This window comes from Macaca thibetana, chromosome 6 (assembly GCF_024542745.1).
Source record: "Macaca thibetana thibetana isolate TM-01 chromosome 6, ASM2454274v1, whole genome shotgun sequence".
In the NCBI taxonomy this organism is placed as follows: Eukaryota; Metazoa; Chordata; class Mammalia; order Primates; family Cercopithecidae; genus Macaca; species Macaca thibetana.
In genome coordinates this window covers 100,776,167-100,796,330 of record NC_065583.1, presented here as the reverse complement: position 1 = coordinate 100,796,330, position 20,164 = coordinate 100,776,167, and the positions used below count along the sequence as shown (strand labels likewise).

At 36.2% G+C, this 20,164-nt stretch overlaps 1 protein-coding gene across 2 annotated transcripts in view; it reads left to right on the top strand.

Annotated features, from left to right (window-relative positions):
* Nucleotides 1-20,164, top strand: part of MSH3 (mutS homolog 3) — a 221,234-nt gene that overhangs the window by 106,962 nt on the left and 94,108 nt on the right. For both annotated transcript variants that reach the window (XM_050795642.1, XM_050795643.1), the window contains exons 14-17: nt 5,281-5,468; nt 6,178-6,346; nt 12,992-13,056; nt 16,037-16,153. In XM_050795642.1, the coding sequence (XP_050651599.1) occupies nt 5,281-5,468; nt 6,178-6,346; nt 12,992-13,056; nt 16,037-16,153 (539 nt within the window). The remainder of the gene's footprint in view (nt 1-5,280; nt 5,469-6,177; nt 6,347-12,991; nt 13,057-16,036; nt 16,154-20,164) is intronic.

Below are 20,164 nucleotides of genomic sequence, written 5' to 3'. Positions count from 1 at the left end.
CACTATGCCCTGCTGGCTTTTGTATTTTTAACAGAGACGGGGTTTCACCACTTTGGCCAGGCTGGTCTCGAACTCCTGACCTCAGATGATCCACCCGCCTTGGCCTCCCAAAGTGCTGGGATTACAGGCATGAGCCACCGCACCCAGCCTATATGCCTAAATTTTAGTTGTGACCAAGTTTTCATTAGAGTTTCTATATTTTTCAGCCCCTTTTACCCCCACAGAATTTTACTAGAATAAGTACTGCTTCTAAGAATACTTGAGGTGCCCAAGAGGACTTATGTAACTGTTTTACATGCTTCAGCTAAATTTGAAAACAATGCACAAGCCAGAATTGGAAATACTGATCCTGGGGTGAAAGAATGTAGGAGTTGGTTATGGGGTCAAGGGAGCCTATTGTATCATTATTGGGTACACCATGTTGTTGTTTTGCTGGCAATAGCAGAAGCTGTGCTGATAGTTGCAAGTTTTATGGTAGATCTTTTTGAAGTTGCATAGTGGTTGCCAAACCATTTGTTGTTTTGTATCCTAGGCTCAGAGTCTGAAAATTGGTGCATATTAACCTTCTTTAAACAACGGCTCTCCGGGCACCTTGCCTTAACTACTTGAAAGGATTCACTGACAGATGTCAGAGATTTTTGTTTTTCTTTTTTTTTTTTTTTTTTTTTTTTTTTTTTTTTTTTTTTTTTTTTTTTGAGACGGAGTCTCGCTCTGTCGCCCGGGCTGGAGTGCAGTGGCCAGATCTCAGCTCACTGCAAGCTCCGCCTCCCGGGTTCCCGCCATTCTCCTGCCTCAGCCTCCCAAGTAGCTGGGACTACAGGCGCCTGCCACTGGGCCCGACTAGTGTTTTGTATTTTTTAGTAGAGACGGGGTTTCACCGTGTTAGCCAGGATGGTCTCGATCTCCTGACCTCGTGATCCACCCGTCTCGGCCTCCCAAAGTGCTGGGATTACAGGCTTGAGCCACCGCGCCCGGCCTTGTTTTTCTTAAGAGAAAACAGAAGCAAAGCTGAAGATCTTTCAATGACTACTGAAATGCACTAAGTCAAAGTGTCCGTGGCATCAAGATGGCAGCATCAGTTCATGGGGCTGTGATTTCTTTTCCACCTTCCTGCCTTTTTGTAAACTTTACTTTGATGTTTGTATTGCACAGGGTTTGTGTATTTATAAAAGTTTCAAAACTCTAGTAAAGTCAGAATCTAATTCATTTAAAAAGTGGCCACTATGCAGTGCAAGAATGACTTATTTTGGAATTTAAAAATATATTTTACTAAAGGAACTTATAACTCACTTGGAAGCCATTCCTTGTTGCTGTTCTAGTGTTTGTTTGCACAAGAATGTGCCTAAAGATTAGTTTGAAGGGTGAAGAGTAGAAATGATCTGGTAACAAACCAACTTCAGGAAAGCTGAATGCTTTAAACTAATGTTTTATAGATTAGTTGGCTGGCTCTACGAACACACCATCAAACATATGTCTATTCTTTATTATTAGATTACTCTACATAAGCTTCTATGTACACCACATAGTGAGTGATGTCCTGGGTACAGATTATGCCAATTATGTGAAATTCATAAAACGAGAAGGAACACTGGATATTGTGGGAAGTGGTCAACACAGGCTGTACGGTTTTGTGGAAAGTGTCCTGGAATACGTACCAATAGGTGTTTTTATGTCGATAATGATAGAGGATCTCAAGTGAGCTGATTCTGGCATAAAATAAACATTTCTTCTTCTTCTTCTTCTTTTTTTTTTGAAACAAGATCTCACTGTGTAACCCAGGCTGGAATGCAGTGGCATGACCACAGCTCACTACAGCTTCAGCCTCCAGCCTTCTGAGTAGCTAGGACAACAGGCATGTGCCGCCATGCCCAGCTAATTTTTTTTTTTTTTTTTTTTTTTTTGTATTTTTTGTAGAGACAAGATCTTGTCGTGTTACCCAGGCTGGTCTCCAACTCCTGGATTCAAGGATCCTCCCACCTCAGCCTCCCAGTGTGCTGGGATTACAGGCGTGAGCCACTGCTCCTAGCCTAAAATAAACATTTCTTTTGATGACAAAACATTAAATTCAAATCTTGTAAATAGTGCTAGTCACAGGAACCCATACTAACTTTGCTCAAGAACTGTTTTGTAAGAAAGTGTTAAGTAACTGCCGAGGTTGGTGAATACATTTAAAGGATAATCACACTTAGCAAATGTTGAGGAGAGTGTTTTCAGAATTTTCTAGGTGAGAATCGTTTTTTAGCCAGGCAGGAATAAGCCCAAAGCCCTGTTTTCAGTGTTGCGCTTAAGCTGGGGTCCTTTCCATCCTGTGTCCAGTGAGGCCCTGCCTCCGTACTTGTGGGTCTGTGCTCAAGCTCTCCCAGTGAGACAGCTGCTGCCAGAAGTAGGGCTGAATTCCTGGAGAGTGACTCCAGGAGCAGCCACCTACCCATCCTCAGCTTTCTTGCAGCTTCTTTTGAGTTCTTTTGCTTAAGAAACTTGAGAACAACCTGCTGCCTCTGGCTTTCAAGGTGATTGTAAAACACTACTGGTTTTCACCTTGCTTCTGTTGTTGACTTGACTTTACATTGTGTCTCAGCTTGGAAAATTAATCCTTTTCTTGGGATTACAATAATTACAAGAGGTGAATATTCAAAATTATATTGAAAATGTTTATGTTTAGTTCTTTACTTTTGTTAAAAGGTATCATTAATTGACTAGTGGCCAAAAAGCTTCTAGGTTTCATATTTATGTAAACAGTCCAGCTTCCTGTATGGGCTGGGGAGGGGGTCTTTCTGGAGAAAAGTTGCCTCATGATACACTTAGAATTCAACATTTGCTCAGCTGGACCTAACTTCTTACTTTTTTTGCATAATTTACTTCACCCTTTGTGGTTAATTACGTTTTTGAATGTGTTCCTAGCCTTAATCTATTTCATATATACTACTTATTATGTGCCTTATTACCTTAGCCTTAAATTGTTTTCTCAAGACAGTTCTTTTCAGTCAACATTCTGTCAGTTTTATTTTCCTGAGCTGTCTTCTAGAGCCTTCTGACTTGATCCAGTATGGACTGGTTGTCCTCATATCTGTTGTATAGTACTATCTTAAATTCCCTTTACTTGCCTTGAGTTGAATCTGTCATTTTCTATATTCCATGTCTTCCTCTTGGTTTATTTCTTCATTTTGGTGGAGTACATCCTCTAGAATCTTCCTGAGAATGTTGGAAGTAAATCTTTTGAAACATTCATGTCTGAAAGTGTTTTTTTTTGTTTTGTTTTGTTTTTAAATTATCGTTGTTACTACCTTCACATTTGATTGGTAGTTTGAATGGGTATAAAATTCTAGGTTTTAGATGACTTTACTATCTTTACTACCGCTTCTGTTGAATTTTTCATTTCTACTATTATACTTTAATTTCCAAGAATTTTTGTTTTCTTGTTCTCCAAACGTTTTTTCTTTTTAAAAGTAGCATCTTGTTTCATGGTTGTAGTATCTTCTATTTCATGGAAGATATTATTAATATTTTTAGAAGTTCCCTCGCAGGGCAGAATCCAAATTGGTACACAAGTCTTTTTGGATTCTTGATGTAAATTGTGTCTCAGTTTTCCTTAAGGACAGTTTAAAATTCAGGTACCTTGAGTCTTTTAAGTCAATCACTATTTATCCATTTACTTTATAGCTTCTAACATATTGTTGCTGTTGTCCTCTTTTCTAGTGTGGTTTTTTCCTTTTTTTTTTTTTGAGATGGAGTCTTGCTCTGTTGCCCAGGCAGGAGTGCAGTGGTGCGATCTCGGCTCACTGCAACCTCTGCTTCCTGGGTTCAAGCGATTCTTCTACCTCAGCCACCTGAGTCACTGGGATCACAGGCGAGCACCACCACACACGGCTAATTTTTGTATTTTTAGTAGAGATGGGGTTTCACCATGTTGGTCGGTCTGGTCTCGAGCTCCTGACGTTGTAATCCACCCACTTCAGCCTCCCAAAGTGCTGGGATTACAGGCATGAGCCACTGTGCCTGGCTGGTTTTATGCCTTTTTAAACAATCTCTTAACTGTTGTTTGAAGATGGAAATTAGATGCACATGTGTTTAAGCCACTCTGTTTACCAGAAGCTACGATGTAAAAATTATTCATGTTCATGTTAAAAAAAACTACAGTAGTATGCAAGGGTATACAATAAAGGGTAAAAAGTCTCCCTCTGCCACCCCTCCATACCTACTACCCAGAGGGTAACCAGAGTAAGTCACATGTGTTACCTCCTAAAATTTTTATTGATATTTAGATTTTTCTATTTATATAGAAAAATGTATATCATTTAAAGAATCACAAAGAAAGTATTACCATGTAAATACATAAAAATATATACATATATGGGCTATGTGGTATATGATATAAACATACTATATATATTCAATGTATGTTGAAATTATGGAGTTCTATACTGATACAAACATCTTAAATTTTTTTAGCTGTTTCATAGTATTACATTGCATGAGTTTTTCCTAATAAGATCCCAATTGATGGATATTTATTATTTATCTTTTTAAATTATAAGCAGTGCTACTATGAATATTCAGACACATGTTTTTCACTATTTGTTAGTCTATTTTAGATAAATTATTTAAAGTGATGTTTATTCAAAGGGTTATATGCACTTTTTTGTTATGAAGACATGCCAAGTTGTTTTTCAAAAAGGTTAGTCCTCTGCTAATAGTATATGAAAGTGTCTTTTTTTTTTTAAATCCTGTTACATGGTTATTGTGGAGCTTTTAAATATTTGACATTATGATAAGTGAAAAATGCTATCCTGTATTTCTAATTTGCTTGTCTTTAGTTGTATATGAAGATAATCATGTACATACTGACTGTTTCTATGAGCTGCATATTCAGTTTGTTTAGCCATTGTTCTTTGGATTATTCATCTTTTTCATGTCAATTTGTAAGAGCCTATTATGTTTGGGAGAATTTTGCCTTGTGTTTGTTATGCCTTACAGATATTATCCTTCACATTTTTTAGCTTGTTTAACCTATTTTTGCTATTTGGTTTATGCTATTTTAAAATGAAAAAATACTAAACAAGTATTGGCTTTGTTTTCCTTGGCTAAAATTATTTTCTTTATGCCTTTAAAATATTACATAGTATTTAACCTCATTTAGAAAATATCAGTGATATTTTATTTCAACTAACTAGTTAATAGAAAATTTAAACTTTCCTCAATTCTGATTCTAACTTTAAAAGATCACTAGTTAATCATTTTCATGTATCTTATGCTATTTTGTAAAAAAATTTCTATTTTCAGTGTTCTACCCAAGAGTTCTTCTTGATTGTCAAAACCTTATATCACCTAAAGTCAGAATTTCAAGCAATAATACCTGCTGTTAATTCCCACGTTCAGTCAGACTTGCTCCGCACCGTTATTTTAGAAATTCCTGAACTCCTCAGTCCAGTGGAGCATTACTTAAAGATACTCAATGAACAAGCTGCCAAGTAAGTACCAGACCCTGAATTCTTCTTTTTCGACAGTCAGTATACTCCAGTGCATTTGCCATTTGATTTGTGGATTCTTAATCTTTACTAGAAGTTGAATGAGTACATATATAATTAGAAATGTGATTGGACCCTAAAAGTGTTACATTACAGTTGGAATACTTGCTATCTAAAATTTAGGCAGTTTACCATCTAGGACAGATATAGTACTCCCCCAGGTATCAGATGATGGAAAGGTAAAACACAGGCAAAGCCAAGCAGTAGTAGATTATTAACCCCAAAATGAATGTCAGATATCGTGTACTCATTTCCTATATTTCCAGAGATGTCCTTATATTTAGAATCTGTAAAAGCAAAGTTATCCTTTAAAAGTTAGTTCTTTTATAACGTATTGCACAAAACATTCTATATAAATGAAATAGGATTTGACATTTACATTTGTCTTTGTTTTCTGCATAGGCAAACAACAAATAGTGTATCTCTTGGTTTTACCATGGGAATCATGAACTTAAAAAGTGAAAATGATATTAGGGTAATTTTGACCATCCTCAGAGAAGTTAAAAAACAAGCCCATAAGTGCTTAGTGACAATTGGAACCTCATTTCCCTGACTTCCAGTGCTTTCCTCTTTCATCACACTATGAAAAATAAACGATAACTGCTTTAATCAATAAACTTCGAATATGTATTTGCATTTTTTGATTTTTTAGAGTTGGGGATAAAACTGAATTATTTAAAGACCTTTCTGACTTCCCTTTAATAAAAAAGAGGAAGGATGAAATTCAAGGTGTTAGTGACAAGATCCGAATGCATTTGCAAGAAATACGAAAAATACTAAAAAATCCTTCTGCACAATATGTGACAGTATCAGGACAGGAGGTAATGTCAAACCTACTTCTATTTTCTATTAGTTTTCCTCTAGCAGAAAAGCTATTTTAAAATGTAAATAAAAATCTGAGGATAGGATATGTATTATCTCTTCAAATTTTCTGTTTTATTCCTTGGAAATATGTTGTAATAACTTGTTTTGATAAGAATTATTTTAATGATGGTGTTTTATTAGTCTCTTATGAAAGTAATGCAACTTAATGTTATATGTGTATTAGCGTTATCTGTTAAAATTATATTATAGAAAATCTCGATTATTATGAATAGCAACTTATAGAATTCATTTGTTCTAAATCCAGGAAAGAGAAGTTAGTCTTTGATCCCTGCCTTACAGATGATGAAATAATACAAAGTTGGCCACCTGTGTTGATTGGCTCATATAGTGATTAAACGGCAGGGCTTCCTACTAAAGTTAAGAGTATAGCTGCTAAAAAAACAAATCTAGAGTGAAAAACTACACTTAGTGAGTCTTCCATAAAATTATGGTACTGTTTAGAATGTGTTTCTTGGGGTGTGTACTTTTGTTTAAAGTTTGATAGTAGTGTCTCAATGAGAACCAGAAAAGGAAGAAGTATGCCTTTTAAATATGGTTGTACTTTTCAGTCCTATTCTGAGTCTTGAGGCATGCTACTCCTATATCTTATGTTTAATAAAATATGAAGATTCAAACAGAGGGAGTTTGAGAAATTCTGTTTTATTAAAATACCAAATTACGAAACTTATGGATAACTTCTATAGAGTGAGCATTTTATTCAGGATTTTTAAAAATAGATATTTTTCTGGTGGGGAAGAACTTAATTTCAAATCAAAATTTTTAACATTTACATTGCTTTGTGTGTTTTGCCAAAAGATTGTTGATTGTGTAGTTATTTGAAATAAGAAGCTCTACATTAATAGAGAATATTCATTAAAATGTTTGTCTTGTGTTATTTCATAGATTTACCCATTAAGTCAACCTGTCTTCTGAACTACAATTATTAAGATATTATACTCAGCAGACATTCACAATGCCACATGGAGCTCTATATAATAGAAAAATGATTTGACAATATTTATACTTAAGTTTATTGTCTGAACAGACAAATACCAAATATTTAATTGTAGTTCTTGTTTTTACTATGCAGTCATGACCTTGCAAAGTGAAAATTGGCCTAAAGGCCACCATTCTGGCTATTGGTTTAAAATCAAATGATGAACATTGCTTTAGTTACTTTAATAAAAGATATGTAGTAGAAAAGTGGCTGCCTGGTATTACAGTGGAGAAAGCTAAGTGTAAGTGCCAGTTCTACCATTTACATGCTATATGACCATGGAAGAGTTACCTCTGTTATAAGACTATTATGGAGACCAATTAAAATACATGAAAGTGCTTTTTAATCATAAAGTGCTATGCTTATACTACTCACATAATAACAATAATAGTAATAGAGTTACCATTTATCAAGTACTTGTTAAAGTCTAGAAGAGTGGTAGGTGCCTACATATATTATTTAATTCTTGTAACAACACCAAAAAGGGTCAGTCATTCTAGTTTTGTTGGAAAGAAAACAGGTTTGGAGTAGTTAGATAAGTTACCCAAGGTCAGAAGCACAAATCCAGCCCAGTTCTGCCAGACTCTTGTCTTTCTATTATGTTAATACCAGTATTTCGTTCCATTTATTAATTCCAAATATTAACACAAAGGATTCTCAACACCATGGATTTTATCTGACAAAATCTGGACATTTTAGAGCTCATAGTATTCAAAATAAAATTTAAGTCTTGGAAAGACGGTCCTGGATTCATTTGGTAGTTTTTGAGTAAAAATGAAAGAAAATTATCAGGAATTCATAAGAGATAGTAGACTGGTTATTCATTGTGAGTGTGGCATTGAGGTTTAAGAAAAAGTACAGCATGGAGATCAACTAATTGTATTAAAAAATATTAGAAAGGAAGATCAGTTATCTTTTATCTTTACTAGGTTAAGTTGATGAATTTGAGGAACAAAGTTTCTTCGTTATGAATAGTAGGATGGATTATTGTTGGTTTTTAATAATCTTCTCTAGGATTTTAGTAGAACGTTAACACAAAATTACTTTCATAAAACCTTTTGAAAATTAATGATTCCATTCATTGGAACACCAAAGGAATTCTAAATATTCAAACTTGTTTTCATCAAATTCTGTTTTAAAAAAGACTATAGTGACTCACACCTATAATCCCAACACTTTGGGAGGCCAAGGCAGAAGGATTGCTTGAGCTCTGGAGTTCGAGGACCTGCTTGGGCAACATAGTGAGACACCATCGCTAAATATAAAAATAAAATTAGCCAGGCATAGTGGAATGTGTGTATAGTCGCTGCTACTCGGGCGACTAAGGTAGAGAATCGCTTGAGCCTGACAGGCTGAAGTTGCTGTGACCCGTGATCATGCCACTATACTCCACCCTGGGCAACAGAGTGAAACCCTGTCCAAAAAAAAAAAAAAAAAGACTAACGGTATTCTCAAATTATTTAAAGGTACTTAAAAGACTAGGGAAAGACTCCATCAAATATGATTATCTCTGAGAAGTGAGGGAGGCACGATGGAAAACCCTTATTTTACATTTATTGGTGCTTCTTTATACATTTCTGTTCTGACATTTTATTTCTATACATACAGCTTTTGTAATAACCTTAAAAGACCCATTATAGCAGCCCCACGTGATCCATGTGATAATATGTGGATCTTGTTATTTTTACCAAAATTAGGTAAATGTGCCGGTCTGTTAATCCAGTGTTATTTTGACAACATTCATTTTTCACCTCTGTTCCCAGCTTTTATATACTCATTAGAATACTAAAACCTTATTGTATGATGCCTTATTGTCTCTGACTATGTAAGTATTGGCTTAGAAGAAATTAATGAAAGCAGAAACTTTATATTTTTATGTAATAATATACATACATTATTATGTATTATGTAATGTATGTATGTATTTATGAAAGTATGTATGTATGTAATGAAAGCAGAAGTTTACATAGTTTACTGCTTCTGTTACAGTCTCTATCATATTTTATGAATATAGACCAATTATCTCTTAACCTTGAATCAAATATGGAATGGAAAAGGGGCAATATTTACATTGGGGGCAGTACTGATAAGTATTATTATTACTAAGGGAAAAAGAAAAATATTGGAAAAAATCTTTAGAAAGAGTTTTATTCATTGACAGCATGCAGCATATCCAAATATCTGTTTACTATGTTTAAAATGTGGAAAATAATCTGTTAAATCTGAGTGCTTTTTACTTAGATTTAAAATATAGTAAAAAATGCTTAAATTATTAAGAGAATGAAAAGTGGGGAGTGGAGGAATGGGTTAAGTGTGGTGCTGGAGAAAACAGCAGTTTCTGGAGTGAGTAAGAATTTCGGCAAACCTAGTGATGTTGCCAGCCCGGTGATACCACAGGCTATATAGATTGAGTAACAATATCTGACATTAAATAAGACAGAATTGGGTCCCAGGAGAAGAATATGAGAGATTGCTATAATGAATCAAGGCAGACTACTCACATCAACACCTAAGAAACAAAGTCAGGAACTGTAAAGCAGGAAAAGTTGCTGTGAGAGCTTTCTAAGATTACTGGAATGTATGCTATTTTTCTATGTTAGTTTTCTTTTCTTTAGTAATAAAATTCTTAAACCAAAGGCCTACCTGTTCATTCTTAGAATGTTAAAAAAAAAGAATAGCTAGAGAAAAAATTTTGTATCTCATCATCGCTGTAGAAGAGAAGAAAAGCTAGCAGATGACCACTCTGAGGAGGAACCCAGGCTGAAATTCCGAGGACTGCTGAGTGAGGAAAAGGGACACTCAGGATCAGTCCAAGGACCAGCCACTGTCTGAGGACGTGACCAGAGGGGTTTAACTTGTGCCTTCCTGACTCCCACTGTTTTCCCGACTGCATTGGCACTGTATTGGCTCTGTATATGGTGGCCCGCTGTAGGGATTGTGGTCCTAGAGTAGCACTTTTGATACTTACAGATTGAATAGTTGTGGTCCAAACTGTTCCGAAGGTGCTCCTTGTTCAAAATGTCCGTCATCCCTTAGGTAGTAACTCCTGTGGAGCTCTGTTAGTCATTATGCATCTGGATGTGTCCTTCCCAAATATCAGTGATCCAATCAGTCTGTTCCTGAATTTTGCTGTTTGCCTTTAGCAGAGCTCTTTCCAGAATTATTTTATAAAAAGGCCAACATCTCTTTTGGTAGAACACTTTAAAATAGCAGAATTATTTAGCACAGTTTAAAAGTGGTTTTATCTTTCCCATTAATGATTTTTTTTGTGGTTTTTCAAAAGTTACTTTTTGTAGCCAAACGAGGCTTTTTAGACTCTTGACTCTTAACTATTTAAATGGGTGTAGCAGATTTGAAACTGTATTAATTCTCTGTACGTGAGGGCATCACTAGTTCAAAACATTTTTCTAAGGGAAATTAGCCACTAATTCTTAATATAATTAATGTAAAAACTACAGTATTTCTATTAATGGGAAAAATAAACTCAAGAACCATGTTGATACTGTTATTAATATGAACATTATAAATACCTGAAGTTGTGTGCATATAATAAAGCTGATAAATACGAAAAAGTTCTCATAGCTCTCTCAAAATTACAACCACACAGCTTCTAGGGTTCCATTCCACTCAAAATGGGTTTTTAGAAATTTATTTAAATGAATCATTGAATTTTTGTTTTTGTTTTTGTTTTTTATTGAGACAGAGTCTTGCTCTGTTGCCCAGGCTGGAGCGCAGTGGCGCGATCTCGGCTCACTGCAACCTCCACCTCCTGGGCTCAAGTGATTCTCCTGCCTCAGCTTCCTGAGTAGCTGAGATTACAGGTGCCTGCCACCAGGCCTGGCTAATTTTATCTCTATTAGTAGAGATGGGGTTTCACCACATTGGCCAGACTGGTCTTGAACTCCTGACTTCAGGTAATCCCTCCACCTCAGCCTCCCGAAGTACTGGGATTACAGGTGTGAGCCATCGCGTCCAGCCTGAATTTGATTGTAATAATACAGGAATGCAAGCACACTGAGAAGAGGTAATATATAACTAAGGCTAAAAATGAATGGTTTGATAGAACTTCACTTGCTTCCTGGCTGATGAGAACCTTATTTGCAGAGCACAGTTGGATCTATAAAGATATTATGGATGTAAATTAAAATGATAATGAGATATTATCTCACCCCAGTCAAAATGACTTTTATCCAAAAGACAGGCAATAGCAAATGTTGATGAGGATGTGGAGAAAAGGGAACTCTCGTACACTGTTGGTGGGAATGTAAATTATAGTACCACCATCACTATGGAGAACAGTTTGGAGGTCCCTCAAAAAAAAAAAAAAAAATAGAGCTACCATATGATCCAGCAATCCCACTGCTAGATATATACCCAACAGAAAGGAAATTAGTATATTAAAGAGATATCTGCACTGCCGTGTTTATTGCAGCACTATTCACAATAGCTAAGATTTGGAAACAAACTAAGTGTCCATCAACAGACGAATGAGTAAAGAAACTGTAGTATGTATTCACAATGGAGTACTATTGAGCCATAAAAAAGAATGAGATCCTGTCATTTGCAACAACATGGGTGGATTATGGAGGTCATTAGGTTAAGGGAAATATGCCGGGTGCAAAAAGACAAACTTGGCATGTTCTCACTTAACTTGTGGGAGCTAAACATTAAAACAATTGAACTCATGGAGATACAGAATAGAATGATGGTTACCAGAAACTGGTAGTGGTAGTGGGGGTGGGGAGGATGAGGGGATGGTTAATGGATAAAAAAGAAACAGGAAGAATGAATAAAACCTAGTATTGGTAACAACACGGTAATTATAATCAATAATTTAATTGTACATTTAAAAATAACTAAAAGAGTATAATTGGATTATTTGTAGCACAAAAGATAAATGCTTGAGGTGATGGATACCCCATTTACCCTGATGTGATTATTATGCATTGCATGCCTGTATCAAACTATCTCATGTAACCAATGAATATATACAACCACCATGTACCCACCAAAATAAGAAAAAGATATTATGGTTCATATAAGTGAAAACTTAAAGAAAACTCTCATATGGAAAGAAATACTTTCTTCTCTTTATAGTTAGGGAAGTCAGTGCTTTCCTGTGAAGATACTTCTAGAGGATTTCGGTTCCTTGGGTAAAAACTATCTAAAAATCTTCTCTGTTCAGAATAGGGGAGGATCATATCTCAGACCGGTGTAACATCTACTAATTGAATATTTTAAAATCTTACATGCTTAGAAATTCAATCTTTTATGAGTAATAGAATTCTTAAGTGAGTATTAATAAATGAAAGAGACGGTTAATGAAAAAGCCATCATTCAGAGTATATGTATAACAATATTAGAAACATGAAAGCCCAAGTATTACAAATGTTTTACACAACACAAATTGTACTTTGTCCCAAGTATTGAACCCTTAATTAATAATATTTGTCTGTATTGACATATATACAGTATGAAAAACAATTCTGAACTTATCTTGAGTGTTTAACAATATATAATAAATTGTTATACCACAATTTGGGGAAAGCTTTAAAATATATAATGGTTACTCATCTAAATATCTGTTTATTTGTATTTGTTTTAGTTTATGATCGAAATAAAGAACTCTGCTGTATCTTGTATACCAACTGATTGGGTAAAGGTTGGAAGGTAGGTTTAAAATACATTTTTTTCTTATAATGAATTATAATGACATCTGTATATCTATTTGCTACTGGGCTCATAGTAGCCACGTTCTTGAAATTAAAAGCAGTTCTTTTTATTTTTATTTTTTTCTTATGGAACTTTTTGTTTGTTTGTTTGTTTTTGTTTTTGTTTTTGCGGGGGGAGATATAGTCTTGCTCTGTTGCCCAGGCTGTAGTGTAGTGGTATGATCTCAGCTCATTGCAACCTCCACCTCCCTGATTCAAGGGATTCTTCTGCCTCAGCCTCCCGAGTAGCTGGGACTACAGGTGTGCACTACCACCCCCGGCTAATTTGTATTTTTAGTAGAGACGGGGTTTCACCCTGTTGGCCAGACTGGTCTCAAACTCCTGACCTCAGGTGATTCATCCACCTCAGCCTCCCAAAGTGCTGGGATTACAGGCGTGAGCCACTGTGCCCTGCCCTTTCTTAGGGAACTTTTAACCAAGGAGATGACTATTTTTAACTCTTTATCATTGATTTTAAAACATTTTTCAAAAAGGTATCTTATTTTTACACATTTGTTTTCTTATTTTGTAAATTACTGTTTTATTCTTATAGCACAGGATACACATGGAAGAAAAGTTGAGGAACCTTCAATTGTAAGATTAATTTAGTTGCTTTTACTTCATGATGAATGCTATGCCTGACATTTCTTACAAGAAGCTGCAATTTCATTTTCTACCTCACTGAGGTCCACATTTCTTTACTCTTAATGCCTTCCTTGGCACATAATTATTGTAATTCTTTACATCTTTTTTTTATAACCCAGATCGTGAATTGATGAAAATAAATTAATCAAAAACAAATTTAGAGAACCACAATGGGACTCTGCCTTTTCTCCTTGGTTAGACATTAATCTCCAAGAGAGGACTCATTTAAAGACAAGGTATTAGGGAAGTATATACAGCTGTGAGTAGTATCCTTTGTGGAATATTTATTAGTACTGTTATCAATAAGTTGCACAAACATGAGATGAAAATGGTACATTTGCCTAAGATGGTAGAAGAGGGACCAGTAACTGGTAATAGTGTACAGGCATTCTGTTTTAAGGATGAAGGGAAATTTTGACATAATGTATGACTGATTAATTTATTATACATATAATATACATATATACAAAAATATATATAATGATACATATATAATATATATATATTTTTAAGACGGAGTCTCTTTTTGTCAACCAGGCTGAAGTATAGTGATGCAATCTCAGCCTATTGCAACCTCCGCCTCACGGGTTCAAGTGATTCTCCTGCCTCAGCCTTCCAAGTAGCTGGGATTACAGGCACCTGCCACCACTGCTGGCTAATTTTTTTTGTATTTTAGTAGACACGGGGTTTCACTAGGGGTGGGCCAGGGGCTGGTCTCGAACTCAAGTGATTCACCTGCCTTGACCTCCCAGTAATTTATTATTTTAACTTAAAAAGAAAATGTTTATTATCCATTGCCACATCATCAGATGCTGAAGGCACAGGCATGGATTTCTTTCGTTCTAATACCATCTTTTTTTTAAAATGCTGCCAGAAGCTGTACTTTAGATTTGAGTATTATTGATTCTAGGGGAGGTTGTTTTCTCTTTTTGCAGACATTCTTTCCTTTATCTGCTTTTGTCCTGTATCACAGCTAATGAATGAAATATGCATTATGAAGAGAAATTACCAAAAACCATGTTAGTCTGTCTACAACAATAACCGAAATATCTCACTAAATGAGTTTTTCCAGAAGATAAAGCTTTGATAAATATGTTGGCATAGAAATCTAGATGATACAATTTTAAAGCAACAAGCAAGGCATAAATCAGTGACACCATCTTTCAAATGTTAGTAATGTAAATTGAATCAACAGATAAGATAGTTTGGGAAAGGTTCATTGCAATTTATCTGTTGGGCCATAGGGTTTTGACAGAGATGGGTTAGAACATCAGGAGTCAGATTTTGAATGCAAAAGGCCCACCCCTAATCCAGCAACTTGGCAAATTAAAGTGCAACAGTGTATTACAAGAGTTGGGGAACAAAGACCAGATGCCTTGACCTTTTCTTCTTAAAGACTTATCATAATGACAGCATTAACAGCAATGGCAACCACCACCACCACCAAACAACTAATTTTTATTGAATACTTATAGGCGCTCTCCTAAGTGTTGTCTGTCTGATCCTGTCAAGAGTAACTATGAGGTAGATATTATTATCCCCGTTTCATAGATGAGGAAAGTGATATTTAGAGAAGGTCTGTTTCATTTGCCCCAAATCACATAGTTAGTAAGTAAGTAGCAGGACCAGAGCCTCGACCTGGCTTCTCTGACTGGGGACCCATGGCATCCCCTGTTGTGCTCTAGCTACTGAACGGAGAGCAGAGATGATACTTAAGCCCAGATGGGGAGCATGTGGTATTTCTTCCCATCCAGAGCCACTGTGCATCTGCACAGATCATAGTATCCTGAAGATCTCTTTCTTAATTGCCTCCTGAATTAATGCATTGCTATTCTTTGTAATGCTTTTTATTTTTCTTTTTTCTCTGAAATACTTCAGTCATACAGAAAAGCCCATAAAACAAAGAATAATATAACCTTCACCAGTGTATCTACTTCCTAGCTTTATCATACTTTCTTTTACCATATTTGCTTCTGATCTTTTTTAAAGAGCATTTTCACTTAGTATAATTTAAAGAAAAAAGCTTTTTGCCTATGAAATAAAAGTTCTAAACTTTGACTTTGCCATATGGGTATAATTTGAAATGCATTTTAAAAGGCTTCCTGAGCAAAGTCATGTTCTTTGGAATCAGTAGAGTTCAGGACCATAATTAAAGAATGTTCCTCTATTTACAGCTGTTTATTTTCAAGGTTCATCAGAGAATAATAAATAACTATTTTTATTTTCTAAAGTGATGGCATTTCGGATTTTTTACTAACCTTGATTTCCTATTTATGTTTTTTCCTGTCTTCTAGCACAAAAGCTGTGAGCCGGTTTCACTCTCCTTTTGTTGTAGAAAATTACAGACATCTGAATCAACTCCGGGAGCAGCTAGTCCTTGACTGCAGTGCTGAATGGCTTGATTTTCTAGAGTGAGTTTACAGTGAAAAATATAATCTGACTTTTTGCTATGAGAAACAGACTGGAAAAATCTTCCCATCAAAAAGAAAATAGAGATTACAGCTTGTGACCCACCATAAAATAGTTGAGTACATGTGTTGTCTGATTTTATTTCTTTTTTTTTCTTTTTCTTTTTTTCTTTTTTTTGAGACTGAGTCTTGCTCTGTCACCTGGGCTGGAGTGCCATGGCACGATCTCAGCTCACTGCATCCTCCACCTCTCAGGTTCAAGCAATTCTCTGTGCCTCAGCCTCCCGAGTAGCTGGGATTACAGGCACCCACTGCTACACCCAGGTAATTTTTGTATTTTTAGTAGAGACGTGGTTTCGCCATGTTGGCCAGGCTGATGTTGTTCTCCTGACCTCAAGTAATCCGCCTGCCTCGGCCTCCCAAAGTGCTGGGATTACAGGCTTGAGCCACTGCACCCAGCCCGAAAGAAATTCTTATAAGCTACTGAAAGTTAAGATGACCACCTATATACCCTTCACCTAGGTTCATCACATGTTAGCATTTGCCACATTTGCTTTTTCTCTCTCATGTATTTTTTTCCTGAAACATTTGGAAGTAAGTTTTAGACATCATAACACTTTCCCCTAAATACTTAAACCTGCATCTTTAAAAATAAGGACATTCTACTATGTAATCTTAACGCCATTATTACATCTAAAAAAATTAACATTAATTTGTGAATATATTTTAATTTCTTGAATTTTTCCAATGTTGCCCTCTCTTTAGATTTTAAAATGAAAGACGTAATCAACTTTTACATGTTGCATTTGGTAATTATGCTTCTTTAGTCTATTTGAACCTAGAATTGCCTGCCATTTTTTTTGTTTTTTTTACCATGGTATTTTTTGAAGACTCCTTGCCATTGTCTCAAAGAATGCCTCACATTCTGGATTTATTGATAGTCATATATTTATATTGCCAGTTTTAAGTCATAGTGTGCTGGCGAATGGCTAATAGCCAGCTCTTTGGAAGGGCAGTCATGTTTGTAGAGTTTGCAGGTTTCTGAAGTGTAAACACTCCCACCAGGGCTGATGTGAAACTACCACTGGACTGGAGTTGGGAAGAGATGTGCACAGTTGATTTTCATGAGTCCATAGGAGCCAGTTCTAGGCCACCACTGGTCTGAGTACTTTAAATATAAACTCATTATTTTTCATGTGACCCTTGTAAGGCTAAGTATCATAACCAACTTACAAATGAATAAAGTGAGATTCAGAAATACGAAGTTAATCTTCTAAGGGTAAGGGTTGGAGCCCAGATTCAGCCCCAGCCATCTGACAGCCAGGTATGTGGCCTTTGCCAGCCTGCCCATGGTGAGCCCGCAGACATCAGTCTAAATACATCTCTGTTAGTCTCTTACTTTAAAATTGTAAACAGGCCAGGCACAGTGGCTCACACCTGTAATCCCAGCACTTTGGGAAGCCGAGGTGAGCGGATCACTTGAGGCCAAGAATTCAAGACCAGCCTGGCCAACATGGTGAAACCCTGTCTCTACTAAAAATACAAAAATTAGCCGGGTGTGGTGGCATGTACCTGTAATCCCACCTAACTCAGTAAGCTAAGGCAAGAGAATCACTGAACCGGAGAGGCAGAGGTTGCAGTGAGCCGAGATTGCGCCTCTGTACTCCAGCCTGGGCAACAGAGCATGACTGTGTCTCAAATAAATAAATACAACCTTAAACACTAAAAATTCAGTGATGTCCTTCAGGGAGCTTTATTGTATTTCAAGTAATCAACCTGAAATGAAATGAAAAAAACAAAAAACAAAAAAGATATGTGAGAATTTTTACAAGGAAGTAAGTTGGTACCAATCTTTTTGCCCTGAGGAGTCTTGAATTATAAGACCAGGAAGAGATTCCAATTTACTTAAATCTTTTGAGACTATCTTGACTCAGAATCTTGAATGTAGGGATGGAAATTTTGTCTATTCAGTTTCTTTTCTATTTCACTTTCAATTTTCTATTTTAAGGGTTTTCAGAGCCTTTGAGTCTTTCAGTTCTCCTGGCTTTTTCCTTAGTATTACCACTGAGAATGTGAAAACTGAACTAAAATTACACCTTTCAGTCTTCAAGGACTCACATTCTAGAAGGGTCCTGGGATTTGGTGAGGTAATTTCCTGTTCACTCTATTCAGACCATACATAATTTCATAGATCTGGCTTCTATTCTCTGTCATTATTCCAGACTAAAGAAAGTTCAGGGCCGGGCACGGTGGCTCAAGCCTGTAATCCCAGCACTTTGGGAGGCCGAGACGGGCGGATCACGAGGTCAGGAGATCGAGACCATCCTGGCTAACACGGTGAAACCCCGTCCCTACTAAAAAATACAAAAAACTAGCCGGGCGAGGTGGCGGGCGCCTGTAGTCCCAGCTACTTGGGAGGCTGAGGCAGGAGAATGGCGTAAACCCAGGAGGCGGAGCTTGCAGTGAGCTGAGATCCGGCCACTGCACTCCAGCCTGGGTGACACAGCGAGACTCCGTCTCAAAAAAAAAAAAAAAAAAAAAAAAAAAAAAGAAAGTTCAGTACTCCCAGGCTAATCATCTTGGTGTTATTCTTGATTCTTTCTTCCGTTTGGTCCCTTTATCTGTTATCAAGTTCTTTTTTTTTTTGGTCTCACTCTGCCACCCAGGCTGGAGTGCAGTGGTACAATCATGACTAATTGCAACCTCTACCTCCCCAGCTCAGGCAGTCCTCCCACCTCAGCCCCCTAGTAGCTGGGACCACAGGCATGCACCGCCACACCTGGCTAATTTTTAAGTGTTTTTGTAGAGACAGGGTTTCTCTATGTTCCCCCGCATAATCTTGAACTCCTGGGCTCAAGTGATTCGCCTGCCTCGGCCTCCCAAAGTGCTGAGATTATAGGTGCCAGCCACCATGCCCAACCTGTTATCAAATTTCTGATTGTCTTTTTCCACCTTTGAGATGTTTCTTTGATTTGTCCCTTTTTATGTTGTCTTCTAATAGCCCATTATTACCTCAAACCATTCTTACTGTATCAGCCTTCTGACTTGGCCTTCTACTAGGTTGACCCAGGAGTTTTTATTATATTATCCCTAGGCTATAATTGAGATTGCAAAGAGTGAGCTAACAGTACACAGAAGCATATGATACTTTAATTACTAAGTGAAGAAAATGATGTAAAAAAGTAAAAGTATGATACAATTTTATATGTGTATATTCACATAATGCACAGCATACAGACTTGTATATTTTAAAGATTATATATGCTTATTGTATTACTAATATGCTTATTGGCCATGTGTATATCTTTGGAGAAATATCTATTCCTATGTACATGTGAACATATATGTGTATGTGTGTATATATATATATATAGACTCAAAACATTTACTGATTATTTCTGGATGGTGAGGTTACTGGTGATTTTAATTTCTTTCCTTTGCAAATGCAGTTGGCTCTTGATATCTGTGAGTTCTGCATCCATGGATTTAACCAACTGCAGATTGAAAATATTCGAGGAATGAAAAGGATGGTAGCATCTATACTGAACATATACAGGCTTTTTTTTCCGCTTGTCATTATTTCTGAAACAGTACAATATAACTGCTATTTATTTATAGCATTTACATTGTATTATGTATTGTGAGTAATCTAGAGATGATTTAAAGCCTATGGGAGGATGTACATAGGTTATATACAACTACTTTGCCATTTTATGTAAGGGATTTGAGCATATTGGATTTTAGCATCTGCAGGGCGTCCTAGAACCAATCTCCTATGGATACTGAGGGATGACTGAGCACGATTTCAGAAGTACCTATAATGTACATATATTACTTTCAGAATAAGAAAAAGTGCATTAAAGTTTTTATCCAAAAAAAGAATATTGGCTGAAATTTAGCTAGAGCGTTTTGCAGCTAGAGCCCCCACTTGAGAGCAGCATTGATTGTTATGTACACTATTTATTGAGGTGCCAGATGGTGTGACTGTGATATCATTAAAAAAGTGATTAACCT